Raw genomic sequence first — 17463 nt, forward strand, 5'->3', positions numbered from 1 at the left:
GGGATGATTGTCAGGGGGGAGAAAGATACATCATATGCAGGAGACTGGTCAGGGCAGAATTCTGAATGAAAACATTTTTTGAAATAGATCTATACTGCCCTCACTCCTACCTTTCTGACCACGAGCCAGTGAAAAGCTCAGAGAATCTGCCCTCCTTGGTGACGGCTGCATTGATCATCAAGCTGCCTTCTTGAGGTGTGTGCACTGGGAGAAGGCGAATCCGACCAGCAGCTGATGGTTAAGTGACCTCTGCCAGAACCAGAGAAGGCACAAATGACCCGACTGCAAAGGTCAGAAAGGCTGACTGCAAAAAGCCAACAGCAATGAGATCTCACTGAGGGAGGTCCCAGAGTCCCCTCTGATTCCATCCACCTGAGCAGGCGGAGGGGCTGCTAGGGATGGGGCAGACTCCGTCAGCGGTGGCCTCCTGGACAACAGCCCTTTCCGTGGGCACCTGTGTGCGATCCAGACAGGTCCGCCCGTATTCAGGATTCGTTTCTGCAGCTCACAGCCTCACAGAAGGATGTCTGAACATTCTCAGAGTTCAGCTCACAAAGCGGGGTAGGAGAGAGGCACCACACCTCTTTTTAGCTTAGGAGAGCTGAAAACCTGACTCTCCACCCCTAAAAGCCAGTGGCTTTTCCTTGCTTGGGGCGGCTAGAGGAGATCGCTCTGCCCCTTTCTCATGCAAAGCAGAACCGCTGCTCGGCTAGCAAGGCCTTTCTTACAAGGATTTTTGTAAAAGCTCCTTTTACCTGTCGGTCATGGAGTGTGAGTTGACCCATTCCACGAATGGGCACATCTGAATTCCACAAGAGCTCCTTAACAAGCTCATAAGCTGCTTTTCAAAAAGATACTATGTAGTGTCCATGTCAAAAACTTCTACTATGGTGTACCTGACTCTGGAAGCTGTCCCCCTTCTTGCTTTGGCCTTACTACCTTTCCTAAGGCAAGCATCACAGCAAAAATCTGGCATGGAGACTTGTTCTGTCTCTCACACCTATAATCTAGTAAGATTTCAGGTCTCCAAATTTATGGTAAGAAGCCAACAGTTTTCTCCCTGTTGCCAGAGAACCTCAGGGCTAAGAGACATCCATTCCACTCACAGGTGACAAAAGGCAAGGGCAGCTTTCTCTTTGCAGCCTTCCGTGATGGAGGAGGTGAGATGATCCCTCTCGAGCACTTAGGACAAGCTTATAACCTCCAAATCAAGTTCTGCCATACATTCAGGTGTAACAGCACAGACAACAATACAAAGTCATTTTTAAGCTCCTCTTTTTTCCCCACTGCAAATTTTTCCACAAACTCCTAACAGTTAAAATCAGCATTTACAGGGATAAAATCACAGCTGCAGGGAGAAGCTGTTTCCTCCCCGGTGGGGAATGTAGAAGTGGGGCAAAATGCAGGCAGCAGGGTGGTGTTTTATAACAGCCCTCTCCTTTCTCTTTGGCCTATGTGAGAATGCTCCAGGACTCCTGCTAGCTCACAGGCCAGGCCAGGCGTTCCACTCTGCATTCCTCAGCATCTCCATTTACCCCCGAGTCCTCTCTCCACAGAACTGTCAACATTCCAGGCTCCCTGTCCCCTGGTGGGTGTAAAGGGATTAGTGCAGTGCCTTCTGAGCCAGGAAAGTCAGCTGGAGTCTGGAGTCGCAGGGGAACTAAGGAGCAGAGGGGAGCAAGGAAGCCTCTCCAAGGTGGTTCTCCACACCCTTCCCTGTAGTGTTGACTCAATACCTGTAGCTGTGCAGTCCTCCCAGTCTTGCTCTTGCCTTGGGAGCTGAGTAAGTCTCTCTTCTCACCTGCAGGAGAGCAACACGAGCTTCTCCTGTCCCACCTGAAGCCCACCCTTAAGGATTTCTGGGTCCACCCAGAGCAGAGAGCAAAATCCCAATCCTCACTTTCCAAGCCTATCTCCTAATCCCTGCCTAACAAATTTCTCGATCTTTTTAACAGATCTGATTCCTGTGGATATCCTTTAAATCCTGCTAACCAGCCTTGGGGCTCTGTCTCTTCCAGTCAACCACGTGACAAATAGGATACCATCATCTTTGCTGCCATAATAACTGTTGGGCTTTTCATATGCACCTTTATTAATGAAAGCCAGATGGCAAAATCTCCAGCATAGGTGGTTAGACACTCCCTAGGTGAGGGATGGAGAAGAATGGATTTTCCTTGCTTCTATACAGAAGAGGCAACTGCTTCCTTCTCTTCTCCCAGAAGGGAGAAAAACCTTTGTTGCTTGCAAACAGGATGGAAAGGATCCGGGGTTCTCCCTCTAACCTTTTGGAACATAAATACATCTCTGCAGGAGCCAGAGCAACCCTGGTGGCTCCAGTTTTTATGACCTAGAGCTATTTCCAAGGTCATGGGTCTCATTTGCCCTTGAAATGTAAACACACCTTCGGAGTTAGGTAAATCTTCCGAGAGTTCTCTCACTACATAGTTGTAAATTAACTTAGCTGAGGATCTCAAGATTTCAGCAACATTTCTCCAGGAAGTCCCAGCTCTTCAAAGTCAAAGATTCTACTTCTCTTGCTGACAGTTTGCTCCACTGTGCAATGTTGGAAGCTGGACAGATGCATGACTCTCATGACCCAGAGGTCTGTGCTGCTCCAGGCACTTCCACAGGAATTGTCTTTGCTCTCCTACAGCTGAGTTCAGGCACCATGCATTGGGCTGCCGGCAAAGATGTGAGGTGGCAGCGGCCTGAGTAAGAGGGCTGGTGAAATGAGCAGTGTGTGGGTAGCAGGAGTACGGTCTGCGCCGCATTTGCAAGAGGGGATATTTCATAAGTGAAAGGAGAATGTCAGTCTTAGACTCCTAGGTAGGAAGAAGAGGGGACCAGAGAAGCAATAAGCTGGGAAGTAGTATGTCTAAAAGATGTGTTGGAGGCTCCTTTTCTGGGCTGAGACCAAAGAGAGTGAGGAAAAGAGTGCATTTGTTTTGAGTGGGGTAGGGAAGCCATGTCCATGTGGAAGGTGAAGGGAAAAGTCAGCTAACCGTTGCAGGCGGACCCTAGCAGTTTCTGCCTGGATACACAACGTGATGTGCATGAACCCACACTCTTTTTTTTTTAATGTTTTATTATTTATTTTTTAAGAGAGAGAGAGCAGGAGCGGGGGAGGGTAGAGAGAGAAGGGACAGAGGATCCAAGGCAGGCTCTGCGCAGACGGTAGAGAACCTGATGCAGGGCTCGAACCCACGAACTGTGAAATCATATGACCTGAGCCAAAGGCAGATGCTTAACTGACTGAGCCACCCAGGTGGCCCACAAACCCACACTCTTTCTGCCAGCATGTAACCTGAGCAAACATCTGGCTGCCTTGGGTCAGAGGTGCAGGAATGGACAGCTTTGTATAAAGCAGGTGGTTCGCTCCCAGAGGCAGTGGTCCTATGGCCCCACATGTAAAAATCAGAGCCATGGATGGTAAGCAAGGCCTACAGCCTCTTTTAAGATTTCTCAGGTGGTGAACTTTTCATTTCTAAGGCAATGACCTCGTGAAAAGGTGCTAAAGGCCTGCTGAGGTATGGGCACATCTGCCCAAACGTAACGTGAAGCCTTCTGGGCCGAATAAAAGGGAATTCACAATCTTAGAATCGACAAGTTTATGCCATTAAAGTCTCTAACAGCCTGGAAATGCTTCTCAGTAAAACTACGTTTCTATGAATTGTTTCCCCGGAGTGGCTTTTATCTTTAAAAGTTGATATTTCAGGAGGCCAGAAGAATCTGTAATCAACTTGAAAGCAGCTGGGGCATAGCAGATAGTCTGGGAGGAGTGAAAGAGACCATTGATTTAGAAACCCAGTGATGCTTTCCTGATTGGGGCAGGAGCGGTTCCCAGGTGGGAGAAAGGGTGGCTGACTTCGCTGAGTGCCCTGTTCTGGGGGCCTGGGCAGGAGCCTGCGGGCAGGGATTATCCTCCCTGGATTCTGGGGGCAGGTCCTGTTCATTATTCTGGGTCACCTGACCCCCACCTCCATCAATAGGAGAGGCACAGGCCAGGCTACAATTTTTGTGATGCTTTTAGTAAAGTATACATGTGTGTGTGTTTGGCCTGGAGTATAAGTCAGCACTAAGTTTGTATCTCATGATGTAAATAAAGTAGAGCCTTCTCCCAGGTCCCGTCACCACAGAACCCAACTATCTTCAACAAATGGCAGGGATTACCTACTCCTGAAATAGAAGTGGTGTTGTTATTCATTATTTGCCTCTTCACATGCTGAGTTAATCTTACATCGACGTGAGTGGTGATACTGACTTATTGGCTGCATTTCACAAGACTTCCTTTCAGGAGAGATTGAAAGGCATCCCGTTCTCAGGGCTGTAACTGTAGATATCCATTTGGAGAGCGAGCTGTACAGCTGTGACTGTTCTTATCTCCCCCTCTGTGGTTTCTACAAGCAATGACGAAATCCTTCCTCATCCCGAGGAGAGTGCCTATTGTAGCCTCTTTAGGACAGATTTCCCCGAGCAGTTAAAACGTAGCAGTACTAGCTAAAGTTGCTGCTTCTCATCCTTCTTGTGGCGTGTTCCAGACCTGGCATGATAGGAGGAAAGCAGCAGAAGCCCTGACACCTTTCTTGTGAAGACCCGTCAGTATAGCATTGTGGCTTAAAGTCACCCAGCTGCCGTAGAATCCAGAAGCTTCACTCCAGCCCTTGGCAGGGCAAACATTTTGCCCACAGTGGAAAACCTGAAGGGGAAACAAATGTCAAAAGCCCCTGACTAAACATGTGTTTTGCTGCAGATTATAGAAAACCCTCTCAAAATGGCATGAACACGTGAAGGGTGGATTTGTCTCAGAACAAGAAGGGACAGGTCTGGCTCTTCTCATTCATGATGATCCTGCCCAGGCATCCACAAACTTCTGAGAATGGCATTCAGGAGGGGGACCAGGAAGACTGAGTCCCCGTCCTACCAATGATAGCCCTCCTCTTGGGCTGTGATTGCCTCCAACCACTGTTCTTCCACTAGAATCAGAGCCCCTGGAGGCCAAAACTGTATTCTGTTCACTGTTGTATCTCCAGGAACTGGCATATAGTAGGTACTCAATAAATATTTGCAGGATAAGGAATGATTGAATGACTGTGTTGTTATAATATTACGAATACCTAAACTACACCATGGGAGCCGCTCATTCAATGTTTCTTTAAGTGGTCCCTGTAGGAGGGAGAATGTAACTCTAGCTGATGGGTTCCGAGAACAGTTCAGGGGAGAGTCAGTCAGCATTTGGGCCAGTCCTCCTGACGGGATTTTGAAACACGGGCACGGGGAGATGAGAGTACAGACTATTCAGGGAGAAGTCACAGCTGAAGGGTAATACTAGGTTTTGGAGAAAGATTGCTGCCAGGTATGACTGGGAAACACGGGGTTAAATAAACTAGATTGTCCATAACAGTTCTCAGAGCTTTTAACAATGCCACTGTGACTCCAGGCAGCGTTTCTTAAACATTTGGCCTTGGGACCCTTGCAGAGCATTTTATGGAATGAATTTTCCACAGAACACATCTTGGGAAACACTGATCTAGCTCGGTCCCACATTCAGAGACAAGGAAACTGAGACTCAAGAGAAGTGGTTTAGCCAGAGCCACATAGCAGAACCAGGTCCCTTGCCCACCAATATAAGGCTCATTTGTAATACGAAGACTGCGTAATAAAAGACAGCTTCTTCGTCACGGGGAACTTTTTATTTATCTATTATCCAAGCAACAAACTCGGTGCTAAACATTTCCCCCAGTTTTGCACAGTGGTATTTTATATTCATCACCATGACTCTCAGCTGCCAGTCACAGCCATTGTGTGTGTGGCCTCCAGACTCTTGGGGAGAAGGTTCACCTTAAATCAGTCCCAGGTTTGCCTCGAGGGCAAAGAAAAGATTTTCTCCTGCATGGCCATTTTTAGGGAGATCCAGGACCGTTGCAGTTTACAACCTGTGCCTCTCTTCTCAGGTGTTCCTGGTCCCCAGCCCTTACATCTGCTGAGGTAGGCAGAGCGGTGCCCCAGCCTTGTCCGCCTCCAAATCCCTGGAACCTGTGAATATGTTACCTTACATGGCAGAAGGGACTTTGCAGATGCAATTTTATGTCATGGACTTAAAAGATTATCCTGGATTATCTGGGTGGGCGCAATCTAATCACATGAGCCCTTAAAAGCAGAGAACTTTATCTGGCTGGAACAGAAGTGAAGCCACAGGAGGGCAAGTCAGAATCGCGGTGTGCAGAAGACTCCATGCTGTCTTTGAAGATGAAGGGGGCAACAGGACAAATATAGATGGCTTTAAATTGCTGAGAAGAGGCTCCTTTGTGACAGCCATCAAGCAGATGGAGACCTGAGTCGTGAGTCCTCTAATCAGAAGAAAATGAATTCTGCCAAAAACCTGAATGAGCATGGAAAGAGACTCTCTCTAGAGCCTCTAGTTAGAGCCTAGGCCAAGGGACCCGGAGCAGAGGAACCATTGTAGCCCAGGGGACTACTGATGTGTAGACTGTGAGATAATAAATTTCTGTTGTTTTAAGCGAGTAAATTTATGGTAGTTAATTTTGACAGCCTGAGAAAACAGACACCCCTGGGATAAAATCTTGAACATCCAAAGTGGAAGCCTTAAGGGAAGAGAGGTTAGGGAAGGGCACCAAAGGGCCTGGAGGGCTTTGGGGCTGAGTGCTGAGTTTCAGTGTTTTTTAAAAAACCAGCCAGTTTGAGTCATGCACATCTTCCCCGTCACCCCCCACCTCCCCACCGGCCAGGTGTCCTTGTATCTCTACCCAAAATGAGGTGGTCATGGCGGAAGGGTGCTAGAGGCCAAAGGGCTCCCCAAAGTAGGACCACCTCTGTCTTTTCTATACCCCATGTACTGTCTGATGACTGAATCGTGGAGTCTGTCATAAATGGCCCAAAGCCTCTGCAAGTCGTTTGAAAGTGGTTATTAGTGGCTATATCAGTTGAAAAGAAAGGGGCTGCTAATTCACAAACCCTGACAGGTTGAAGTGTGGTTATTACAGAAGACAACACTAAGGACTCCTGGTGTTGGACTGGCCCAGGCTTCCAAGGCAAAGCCTTTAGCTTTTCAACAGAGGGCATGTCCCAGAAGGGAAAGCATTTGTCTAGGAGTTCAAAATAAACATCACCGTGCTTGAGAAAGATTTCAGCTTCCATGGCAGATAACCTGACTAACCTTAGATCTACAGCCTGTTTCTGAGTCTTGGTACTCTTCAGTTTCTAAATGGGGAGAGAAGTGTTTGCATTCTTTTATTTTACTGAAGTAAAAGGGAGACATGGAGAGGGACTTGGTATTGCTGGTCTGAAACCTTTTTGTTCCTATTTTGTTTTGATTTTCTGAACCTATTTAAGGTTCTAACACAAGAGATCTAATTATTTAAAGCTATGGAGATTTTTGCACAGTGTCTTATCTCTGATGAGATACACATTGTTACAAAATACTTTCATTTTTAAAAGAACAGGATTAATTTTAATGTTAAAGGAATCTGGAAATTCTGCCTTGGATAAAAGTGGAGTTAAAAAATCAGGGAAGCTTCTTGGATTACTTAGAACAAAACATCCTTTTTTTTTTTTTTTTTTTTTTAATTAAACTTGAGTGTATTTGCAGGCTGTTTTATTCATGCTCCATTGTCATCTCTAATGCACGTAGAAGATACCTTTCCCACAGTGTGATTCAATACAGGCACCCAAAAAGATGGTCTCAGATTTCATGTGTCCGGGTAATTAGCTGAGTTTGAGTGGCTCAGTTAAACCCTTTGAAGGTCAATAATGCATGAATTTCTGGCAGACTGCCTAGCACGGAGTCCATAAACTTGTGTAGGGACTAAACATTTTTATAGTAGAGAAAATTTTGTGTTTGAAATATGAACTAAATGATCTTAGCATCAGTTTTGCCTAGAATTTTATGGCAAATTCATGTTTTAGTGGGACAACAAAAAAGTTCTGATGTGAGTGCTTTCCAAATTTTCAAAGAAGTCTTTCCTCTGTTTTGCATATTTGGTAGCACAGTCTCTTGTGAACCTTAAAATCGTATTTTAGTACTCCCAATTAAAATGTCAGGATTTAGATTCCACGAGAAGGCCCTCTGGGAATGTGTCTAGGTGTCTTGAAAACATAAATGTAAATATTACATGGTATTTAACTTTTTTCCCCTAAAGGTAAAGGTTTTATAGAAAACTTTAATTTTGGCCCTGAAATTTAACTGGAGCATTCAGATGGCAAAATAAAACTCAGTTTCGATAAAGATGGGTTTTTCTTCCCAAGTTTTCTCAGTGGACAAGGCAAATGTGGGATTGGGCCAGGCAGATTGCTGCTTGATTTTGGTTCTGCCTTTCTCACTTGGGAGGCCTAGGATCACACGGTTTCTTTGCATCTGGCTCTTTCCTCCAAAATGGTTATGATTCCAAACCTCCCCTTCAAGATGTGGAGCGAGTATGTTGTTTGGACCCCAGTACTGCTGCATGGCATCCGACGCTCACTCTGGGTGCTGGGACTGATCACTGTCACACTTCTGTTGGCTTGTGCCCCCTACATCCACTAACCCTGGAAAACTAACCTCACTGGACCGGCCACTAGGCTGACACCAGTGCTCCCAGTTATGAGAGTGCAAAGTTGAGGCTCGCTTAATTTTACTAAAGCTTCCAACTGATGATCTATAACTGGCAGATTTAGGAGTCTGCTGTCCCTGGTTGGAGGTTTCTCCAGTACCAACAGCGTTGGGGGACAGTTTGCTTGGTCGACTCCAGCTGCCTTACCTGGGTCCGGTGAAAGGCAGTCTTGCCGTATCCATATTTGTCACGAGTGTACTTCCTGACATTTTACACTGGGGTGTGAGTATTTACGCCTCATGAATTAGCCAGGAAATGACTTTTTTGTAGCCACTTTGCTGATAGAAAACAGCCAAGATAGGGTATTCTTCTAGAGGCCTTCCACCAGAGACATATGGACGAGGCCTTTTGTCTTGACATAAAGAAGCCACCTCCTTTTCTTCAGTTTTGTTTGATTTGTGTTTTGTTTTGTTTTCCTCTCAGAGTTTTGATGAGGAGTTTGCACTGGATCCTCATAGAGCTATTGTCACCGACTCCAGGAGCAAGCTGCACTTGAGGCTTCTGCCATCAGCTAGGGGCTTTCTAGGCCACTGTTATTAGGCATCAGGGGCAGAGATTGATTGCCTGGGGTTGTATTTTTTTTTTTTTTAACTTTTTTTTTTTTGCGGGGGGGGGGGTTATATGAATTTATATCCTTCGCACAGGAGTGCAATTCCAGTCACAGTTGTTGGATCCCAAGCCGTAAGGGGCCTGCTTGTCAACCTGTGACAGTTCAGAACTCCATACTTTCATTTCTGATTGGACTTCTACACACCACATCTATTTAATTTGCCTTGTGCTGTTTTTTTTTTTCTTCTCCCCCAAAGTGGACTTTTAAAGAATAATTGTTTTAGAACTCATAATTTGGAAACTCAAAAAATACATAAATAGCAACTAAATCCTTTGGGAGTACAGCAAGTTAGTAACAGAAAGTCCTTTCGGAAAAGATGGCATTAAATGTAGTAGGCACCAATATATATGGTTCGACTTTGTTGGTGTTTTGGTCAAACCAGTCTTTCAGCCTAAATGCTTTTCCCATTTCTGCAGCACCCAAGAGTGCAAGACTGTGTAAACAGAGAGAACATTGTTGGGAACTGTTTACTCTGGCACACAGCCTCTCCTAGCCTTCTGATCACTGCTACAGGTCAGGGGTCAAAGGTCCACGACAGGCCTGGGCTTAAGGGTGCTCTTCAATTACTCCATAGTAATTGAGGATAAAGCCAAAGGATTGCCTTTTCCTCACTGTGAAATCTGGTCACATCTGTAAGTGGGCTCTTCTACACAGAAAGTTAATATTTGGTGGAAATCTCTGTTAAGGGTTATTTACTGAAAGAAAAAAGATGGCTGTAGCGTGAAAATGATTCCTGCGTCTGTCACAAATGTTCCCATGTCAGGGTTCACTCTGCTTTCCTGCACAAACAACTCTTGATGATTTATGCACCTGAAGACGTATCTTACCAATGGCTATGAAGGAAATGTTCTGAGAAACGTTCTCTAGGCTTTGTTTAGAGGGAGCTCCGAAGCAGAGGTTAAATGCAATTTAACATGTCCTTCCAAAATGCAATTGACATATTGCCGTATTAATTTTAAGGAGAAAAAAAAGGCCATTTGACTTCCTAGTTGATAGATTTGTTGATTCTTAAAATACTCATTCCCACACCGTGGTAGGAATTATGAGTACAGTTTCTGAGAGTGTCTTTGGATTTGGCAAGCAGTGTCAGGATTCTTTAAAAGAAGTTGCTTGGGATTTTTTAAATGTAAGAAAAAAGTTCTGTTTCTCATTTATATCTGCTTGTTAACTAAAAGTGATCGTTGATTATCTGCTTGATTTTATTTTTATGTAATCTCTACACCAAGTGTGGGGCTGGAACTCACAACCCTGAGATCAAGAGTTGCACACTCCATGGACTGAACCAACCAGGTGCCCCTAAAAGTAGTGCCTTCTGAAAAATCTATATTTAACTTTTATTTTGAAATAATTTTAGATATACGGGAGATTGCAAAGAAATGTACAGGAATATCCCGTGCATCCCTCCCACCAGCCCCATGAAAAATCCATTTTGACTATTTTTCCTGTGAAAAGAGGAAATAAATTTAAGCGTTGAGCTAAAAAACGGGCTGCTTCAGTGTATCCCGAAGGCATAGTGGAGATCAGAGTATTGGACCCCCACCCTTCCTACAGCTTCCTTGTTTCATTTGCCAAAAAATGGACAGCTACCGGCAGAGGGCGCGATAGGGATGCTGACGCTCTAGCCACTCATCTCCTTCCCTTTAATGCTTCCTCCTCCTCCTCCCATCTCAAAGTTCGAAGTGACTGGGTTTAGGGTAGGGATGAGGTGAGGCTTGAAAGTGGATTGTGTGGTTGAGCAAAACTTTTGAAGTTTTGCCTTATACTTCGCCAATACTCTAGCCCTAAACTTTCTAGGAGAGACCTTTCTCCTCCCTCTTTTTGAATGAAGGACTTCTAGTCCACATGAAAGTGCGAGGGGAGGGTGCAGGGGGCAGGTAATCAATATAAAATCACATACAAGAAAAAAGTCACCTAAGAGTGTTTTGGGAGATGAGGAAGAAAGATACCGAAAAGTCACTTATTTCAAATTAAGCACATAGAGTCATGTTAAAGAAGCATGGAACTATTTGAAATTGTACCTATATTTTTTCTGGTTGAGGAGGGAGATGAAAGAAAAGAAGGTAAATCCCAAATTCTGAGGGAAGAAAGAAAGGCAAAGAGGGAATGAAGAAAGGCAGAGACTTATTACACTCAGCTTAGAGGTAGAGTCTCTAGGAGGAATTTGAGGTTTAGGTCAGCTATCATCCCTCTGGACAGTAAGCTTCAGAGCATCATCTCTTATCACTGTCCTTAGAAACGTTAATCGATTAGCCATTCATCCTAGCTTCTCAGAATGCTGTAAGTATCCTGGCATCACCCAGTGGAATAGCCACAAGTACACAAGAGGAGATCCTAACCTCAGTTGCCTCGGTGGCAGACGGCAATTCTGCCCTGTTGTGACCTTCCAAGTTCGGAGATGCCCCAGTCTGCCAGATAGAGAAGCTAAAGTACACAGGGAAACAGACCAATGTTATGTATAACAGCAAACTGTTTACCAGTTTCCTTATGACAGCCCTTTTTCTTCACGCAGATACAGTAAGTACTGTGGGCCTCTCACCAGCTGGCTACAACCTTTCATACCTTGCCAGCCCTCACCACCTTCCTTCCCCCTCAATGACCAGTACAATGTACTGGCTTCTCCACTATCACTAGGGGAATCAACTGCAGGGCATAACCAGGTTTTCTCAATTCTTTGCCTTCCTTTTGGCTACACTTGACTCCCTGTGCCTCAGGGCCATGTTTATTTGTTGAATGGTTACCTACTTTAACATTGCTGTCATTACCACCCTAACCCTCTACCATTCCCAAGTGGACCTCACCTGGGAAGTTGTTAGAAATGCAGAATCAGAGGCTCAGCTTCAGACCTTCTGAATCAGAATCTGCACAATCTCCTGGGGATTCTCATATGCACATTAAAATTCGAGAAGCCCTGCTGGCCTCCCTGGCTCTCACCCTTTTCTATTGCAGATTGCCACTTCACCTGCCAGAAACCATACTTCCATCATCTCGAGACCCAGGGCTCCTTCATAATCTTTGTATTCATTTTTTTTTTATTTAGTATACTCCAAGAATAGCTCTTCCAACCCCCTTTCCACTCTTCCTCTCTTCATTCCTGTTTTTTTTTTTTTCTCCTATTCCTATCCTTTCTTTCCCTGCCTTAACTTTACAGAGATCAGATGACCTTGCTGTGCTAATGTTTTGTTTTGTTTGTTTTTTTTTTCCTTTATGCTTCAGTATATTTCTGGTGTTCTACCACCCTCTATTTTCAGATCTCAGATGATAATATCTTCCCTGTTTCTAAGGCAGTTCTTCTACCTGTGCCTTTTGTGCATTTTCCTATGCCTCTCTTCTGGGATCTTGCTGTCTCCCTGGTCTTCTGTCTCCCAGAATCATGTACATTGTTTCCGTTAAGCCTTTCCTTTTTGCATCCAAATGTGCAGAGATCTTCTTTTAAGAAAATCACAAGATACACACACATTCATATTCACTTGATCCTACTCCTTGCTGGTTTGCATTTGATTTTTCCTCTTTCACAATCGAGTTTTCCAACAAATGGTATAGAACAATGGCTTGTAGTTGGGACAGTCTTGCCTTCCCCTGCCTCTGGAGACATTTGGCAATGTCTGGAAGTATGGTTGCTGCAACCGTGGGAGATGCTACTGGCATCTAGAAGTGGGTGGAGACCAAGGATGCGACTAAACATGCTACAGTGCACAAGACAGCCCCACACAACAAAGAATTATGTGGCTATGGTGACCAACCATCTTGGTTTGCCTTTGACTTTCTCAGTTATCACATTGAAAATCCTATGTCCCAGGAAACCCCTGAGTTTTGGTCATCCTGGGATGGTTGGTCACCCTATTATCATGCCACAGATGTCCAAAATGCTGAAGTTAAGAAACCCTGCTTTAGAAGGAGGATCCATTAACTTTCCTTTTTTCTCACCAATTCCCTTCCCTTCAACTTGACATTTAGTTTTGGTATTCTTTTCTATGGAAACAACTCTTAATGAAAGTCACCAGTGGTCCCCTTCTCATCACGAAATTCAATGGCCGTTTTGTCTCCTCCCTCAACCTTTTGATCTCATTCAAACATTTTGACACTGTTGCTTTACTATTCACTTTGGAGCATTTTATTCTACTTTTGGTTCTCTCCCTTCTACTCCCATTATGGGGCCTTCTCTCTTTTGTGGGTCCCTATTTCTATTATCTCTCTCTTTTTTATGGGATTAGTGGCTTTTATTTATTTATTTAGAGAGAGAGAGAGAGAGAGAGAGAGTGCGCACATATGAGCAGGGTAGAGGGCCTGAGGGGGAGAGAGAATCTTAAGCAGGCTCCAGGCTCAGTGTGGAGCCTCATGTGGAGCTCCATCCCTTGACCCTGGGATCATGACCTGAGCTGAAATCAAGAGTGGGACACTCAACTGACTGAGCCACCCAGGTGCCCCTATTGTCTCTTAACTGTAGATAGTCCTGTAGTTAAGTGTTCCTTGGCTCTCTTCCTTACTCTCCCACTGAAGAATTTACTCCACTCCATAGTTTCAGATCTCATCTGTATTAGTTGATTCCCAAATCTCTTTCCTGAGTCCTAGTCTTTCATGTCCAAGTAACTGAGGGATTCCCTTGGATGTTCAGCAGAATCTAAAACTCTAATGTAAGTAATAGCAAGTTAAGGACATTTATTTAATACGTCAGCAAGGAGGAAGGACAGTATGGTCTAGCTTCCATTTCCAGTCGGTCTTCCACTTGGGTCTGATATAACCCTTCAGCTCTATCCAACCAGGATAATTCTGTTCATGCTTTTATATACCTTGTGCTTTCCTCCTTCCATGGTTTTGTTCCGTGGCTTTATGCTTGTGAAAAACATTTGTGCACTTTCTTTCCTTCCTAATCATTCCAATCAGGAAAATGTGGAATGATGAAAATACTGGATTAGGAGTCAGAAGACCTATTTCTGTCACTCTACTTGCTGTCTGACCTTGGGACAATTTCTTGAGCTTCCAGAAGGTTTGCTATATATGTTTTAAATTTTATTTATTTAAAAAAGTTTTTAAATTTAAAAAAATTTTTATTTTTTTTAATTTTTAATTTTTAAATTTAATTTTTAAATTCTTTAAACTTAATTTTGAGAGAGAGACAGAGACAGAAACAGAGCATGAGTTGGGGAGGGGCAGAGAGAGAGGGAGACACAGAATCCAAAGCAGGCTCCAGGCTTCAAGCTGTCAGCACAGAGCCCTATGCGGGGCATGAACCCATGAACCACGAGATCATGACCTGAGCCAAAGTCAGACGCTCAACCGACTGAGCCACCCAGGCACCCTGAAGGTTTTCTGTATTATAAAGAAGAATCCCATCCCCGCCTGCCTCAGATAGCTAATGTGAAAAAAAAAAATGCTTTGAAAGATGAGAATTACCATATAAGCATTGTCCAACCTGTACTCTGATAGCACTTTGTGCCTTTAATCTGGGGACTTACTATCTCTTACATGTAAAGCAGTGACAAAGTCTACAAACTTCTTAAAAAGTAGGGACCCTAATGTAAAACTTTTCTTCTATGCTCTCTATCATTGTACATATCATGTTAACAGATTCTGAGGAAAAAGTGATGAAAAAAATAGCAATTCCATGTACTATTCAGTTTTTATTCTTGATTCACTAATTTCAAATATTAAAAAAAATTTTTTTAATGTTTTATTTATTTCTGAGAGAGATAGAGTATGAGTGGGGGAGGGGCAGAGAGAGAGGGAGACACAGAATCTGAAGTAGGCTCCAGGCTCTGAGCTGTCAGCACAAGAGGCCAATATGGGGCTTGAGCCCACGAGCTGTGAGATCATGACCTGAGCCGAAGTCAGATGCTCAGCTGACTGAGTGACCTGCAGACGCCCCCCTAAACATTTTTTACTACAAATTTATCACCTTTCCTTTTTTTTTTTTTTTTTAAACCTCCAATTTAGGTGATGTCTTTCCAGTGCAAATGAATCCAATAGCTCAATCTCAGTTTATACCTTTGGCTGAAGTTCTTTGCTGTGCTATATCTGATATGAATGTTGCTCAGATTGTGGTGACACAGGAATCACTATTGGAGCATTTGATGAAACATTACCCAGGTAGGACAGCAAGTTTTCTCTATTAGTTCATTGTATGTGTTTGCTTTCTATTTATAAGTCATTTTTTTTTAAAGAGGTTTTTCAGCAACTTAAAAAAAATTTTTTTAATGTGTATTTATTTACTTATTTATATGAGAGAGAGCACGAGCTGGGGAGGGGCAGAGAGAGGGAGACAGAGAATCCCAAGCAGGCTCTGTGCTGTCAGTGCAAAACCCGACATGGGACTCAAACCCATGAACCATAAGATCAAGACCTGAGCTGAAGTCAGACACTCAACCAACTGAGCCTCCCAGGCACCCCTATTTAGAAATCATCTTAAACATGTGAATAAACTGGGCGATATCTACTTTTTTTTTTTTTTCTATTGTAGACCCTTGTATTAGAGCCCTGCTAGGAAAAGGCCTGCATCAACAAATTTAATAAGGGTATTTCTTTTACTTTCCAAAGGAACTTTTTCAAAAATTATGCTTATGGGTTTTAAAAAAAAATTTTTTTTAATGTTTATTTATTTTTGAGACAGAGAGAGACAGAGCATGAATGGGGGAGGGTCAGAAAGAGAGGGAGACACAGAATCTGAAGCAGGCTCCAGGCTCTGAGCTGTCAGCACAGAGCCCGACGTGGGGCTCGAACTCACGGACCGCGAGATCGTGACCTGGCTGAAGTCGGACGCTTAACCGACTGCGCCACCCAGGCGCCCCTCAAAAATTATGCTTATGACAACAAATCAGATTGTAGAAAGGAGTGCAGAGCAAAACAAGGGAAAGTTCATCTTCTCCCCACCCCCCCAGCCAGTCACATCCTTCCATTGCCACCTCCCAAAGACAACAGCTTCTAGTCTCTTTTCCTGTGTATACTTCCATAAATTGTATTTGAGCATATGTGTTCTATTTTTATAACATAGATTGGATCATTTTTTTAAATGTTTATTTATTTTTGAAGGACAGAGAGACAGAGCATGAGCCAGGGAGGGGCAGAGAGAGGGGGAGACACAGAATCTGAAGCAGGCTCCAGGCCCCGAGCTGTCAGCACAGAGCCTGACGCAGGGCTCCAACTCACAAGCCGTGAGATCATGACCTGAGCCGAAGTCGGGCGCCTAACTGACTGAGCCACCTAGCAACCCCAAATTAGATCTTTACATTCTCTCTGCCCCTTGCCTAGGTTAAAAACATATTTTAGAAATCTTTCTGTATTATTATATATCGATCTATCTCATTCTTACACAGCTGCCATGATATCCCAGTGCATGAATGTAGGAGAGTATTTTTTGATTAATTAATAATATTATTATTATCTTTAAAATAATTTTAAGGATTTTATTTTTAAGTAATCTGCACCCAACATGCAGTCAGGCACCCCTGCAGAAGAGTATTTAAAAAAATTTCCCATTGTAAAATATGCTCATTGTAGAAAATCGAGAACATCTAGAGAAGTAACCACTTATGGTACCACCACTCAAGGAAATCAATGTTAATATATGATGTATTTTCTTCCAGTGTTATTCAAAAATGTTTTCACAACATAAATACAGTTTTGAACGCTGCTATTTGGAAAAGGGAAAATTTTAAAGTTTATTTTGAGAGAGGCAGAGACAATATGAACAGGAGAGGAGCAGAAGGAGAGGGAGAGAGAGAATCCCAAGCAGGCCTGGCACTGCCAGCTCTGGAGCCTGATGCGGGGCTCGAACTCACAAACTGTGAGATAATGACCTGAGCTGAAACCGAGAGATGGACACAACTGACTGGGCCACCCAGGCACCCCAGGAGTTTCTTTTAATTTAATTTAATTTAATTTAATTTAATTTAATTTAATGTTTAATTTAATGTTTAATGTTTATTTATTTATTTAAAACATTTTTTTAACATTTATTTTTGAGACAGAGAGAGACAGAGCATGAACAGAGGAGGGGCAGAGAGAGAGGCAGACACAGAATCTGAAGCACGTTCCAGGCTCTGAACTGTGAGATCATGACCTGAGCCGACGTCAGATGAGTAACTGACTGAGCCACCCAGGTGCCTCCCCTCACCCCCGGGGATTTCTTTTAAAAAGATTTGTTACCTTCCTAGTTTGAAAAACTATCATAATATTGATGTTAGATAGTTTGCCCTCCCCCTGACACAAGCTGGTTTTCATTTTGTCTTTAGATTATTAAGATTTAAGCTAGGA

At 43.7% G+C, this 17463-nt stretch overlaps 1 protein-coding gene across 3 annotated transcripts in view; it reads left to right on the forward strand.

The window, feature by feature from the left end:
• STOX1 (storkhead box 1) overlaps positions 1-17463 on the forward strand; it is a 60550-nt gene that overhangs the window by 26348 nt on the left and 16739 nt on the right. For 2 of the 3 annotated variants that reach the window (XM_045437629.1, XM_045437630.1), the window contains exon 2: positions 15148-15300. In XM_045437629.1, the coding sequence (XP_045293585.1) occupies positions 15148-15300 (153 nt within the window). Of the gene's footprint in view, positions 1-3183; positions 6339-15147; positions 15301-17463 lie in introns of those variants that run through there. The other variant, XM_045437631.1, reaches the window with a different exon arrangement.

The sequence above is a fragment of the Leopardus geoffroyi genome, chromosome D2 (genome assembly GCF_018350155.1).
Source record: "Leopardus geoffroyi isolate Oge1 chromosome D2, O.geoffroyi_Oge1_pat1.0, whole genome shotgun sequence".
NCBI classification, from domain to species: Eukaryota; Metazoa; Chordata; class Mammalia; order Carnivora; family Felidae; genus Leopardus; species Leopardus geoffroyi.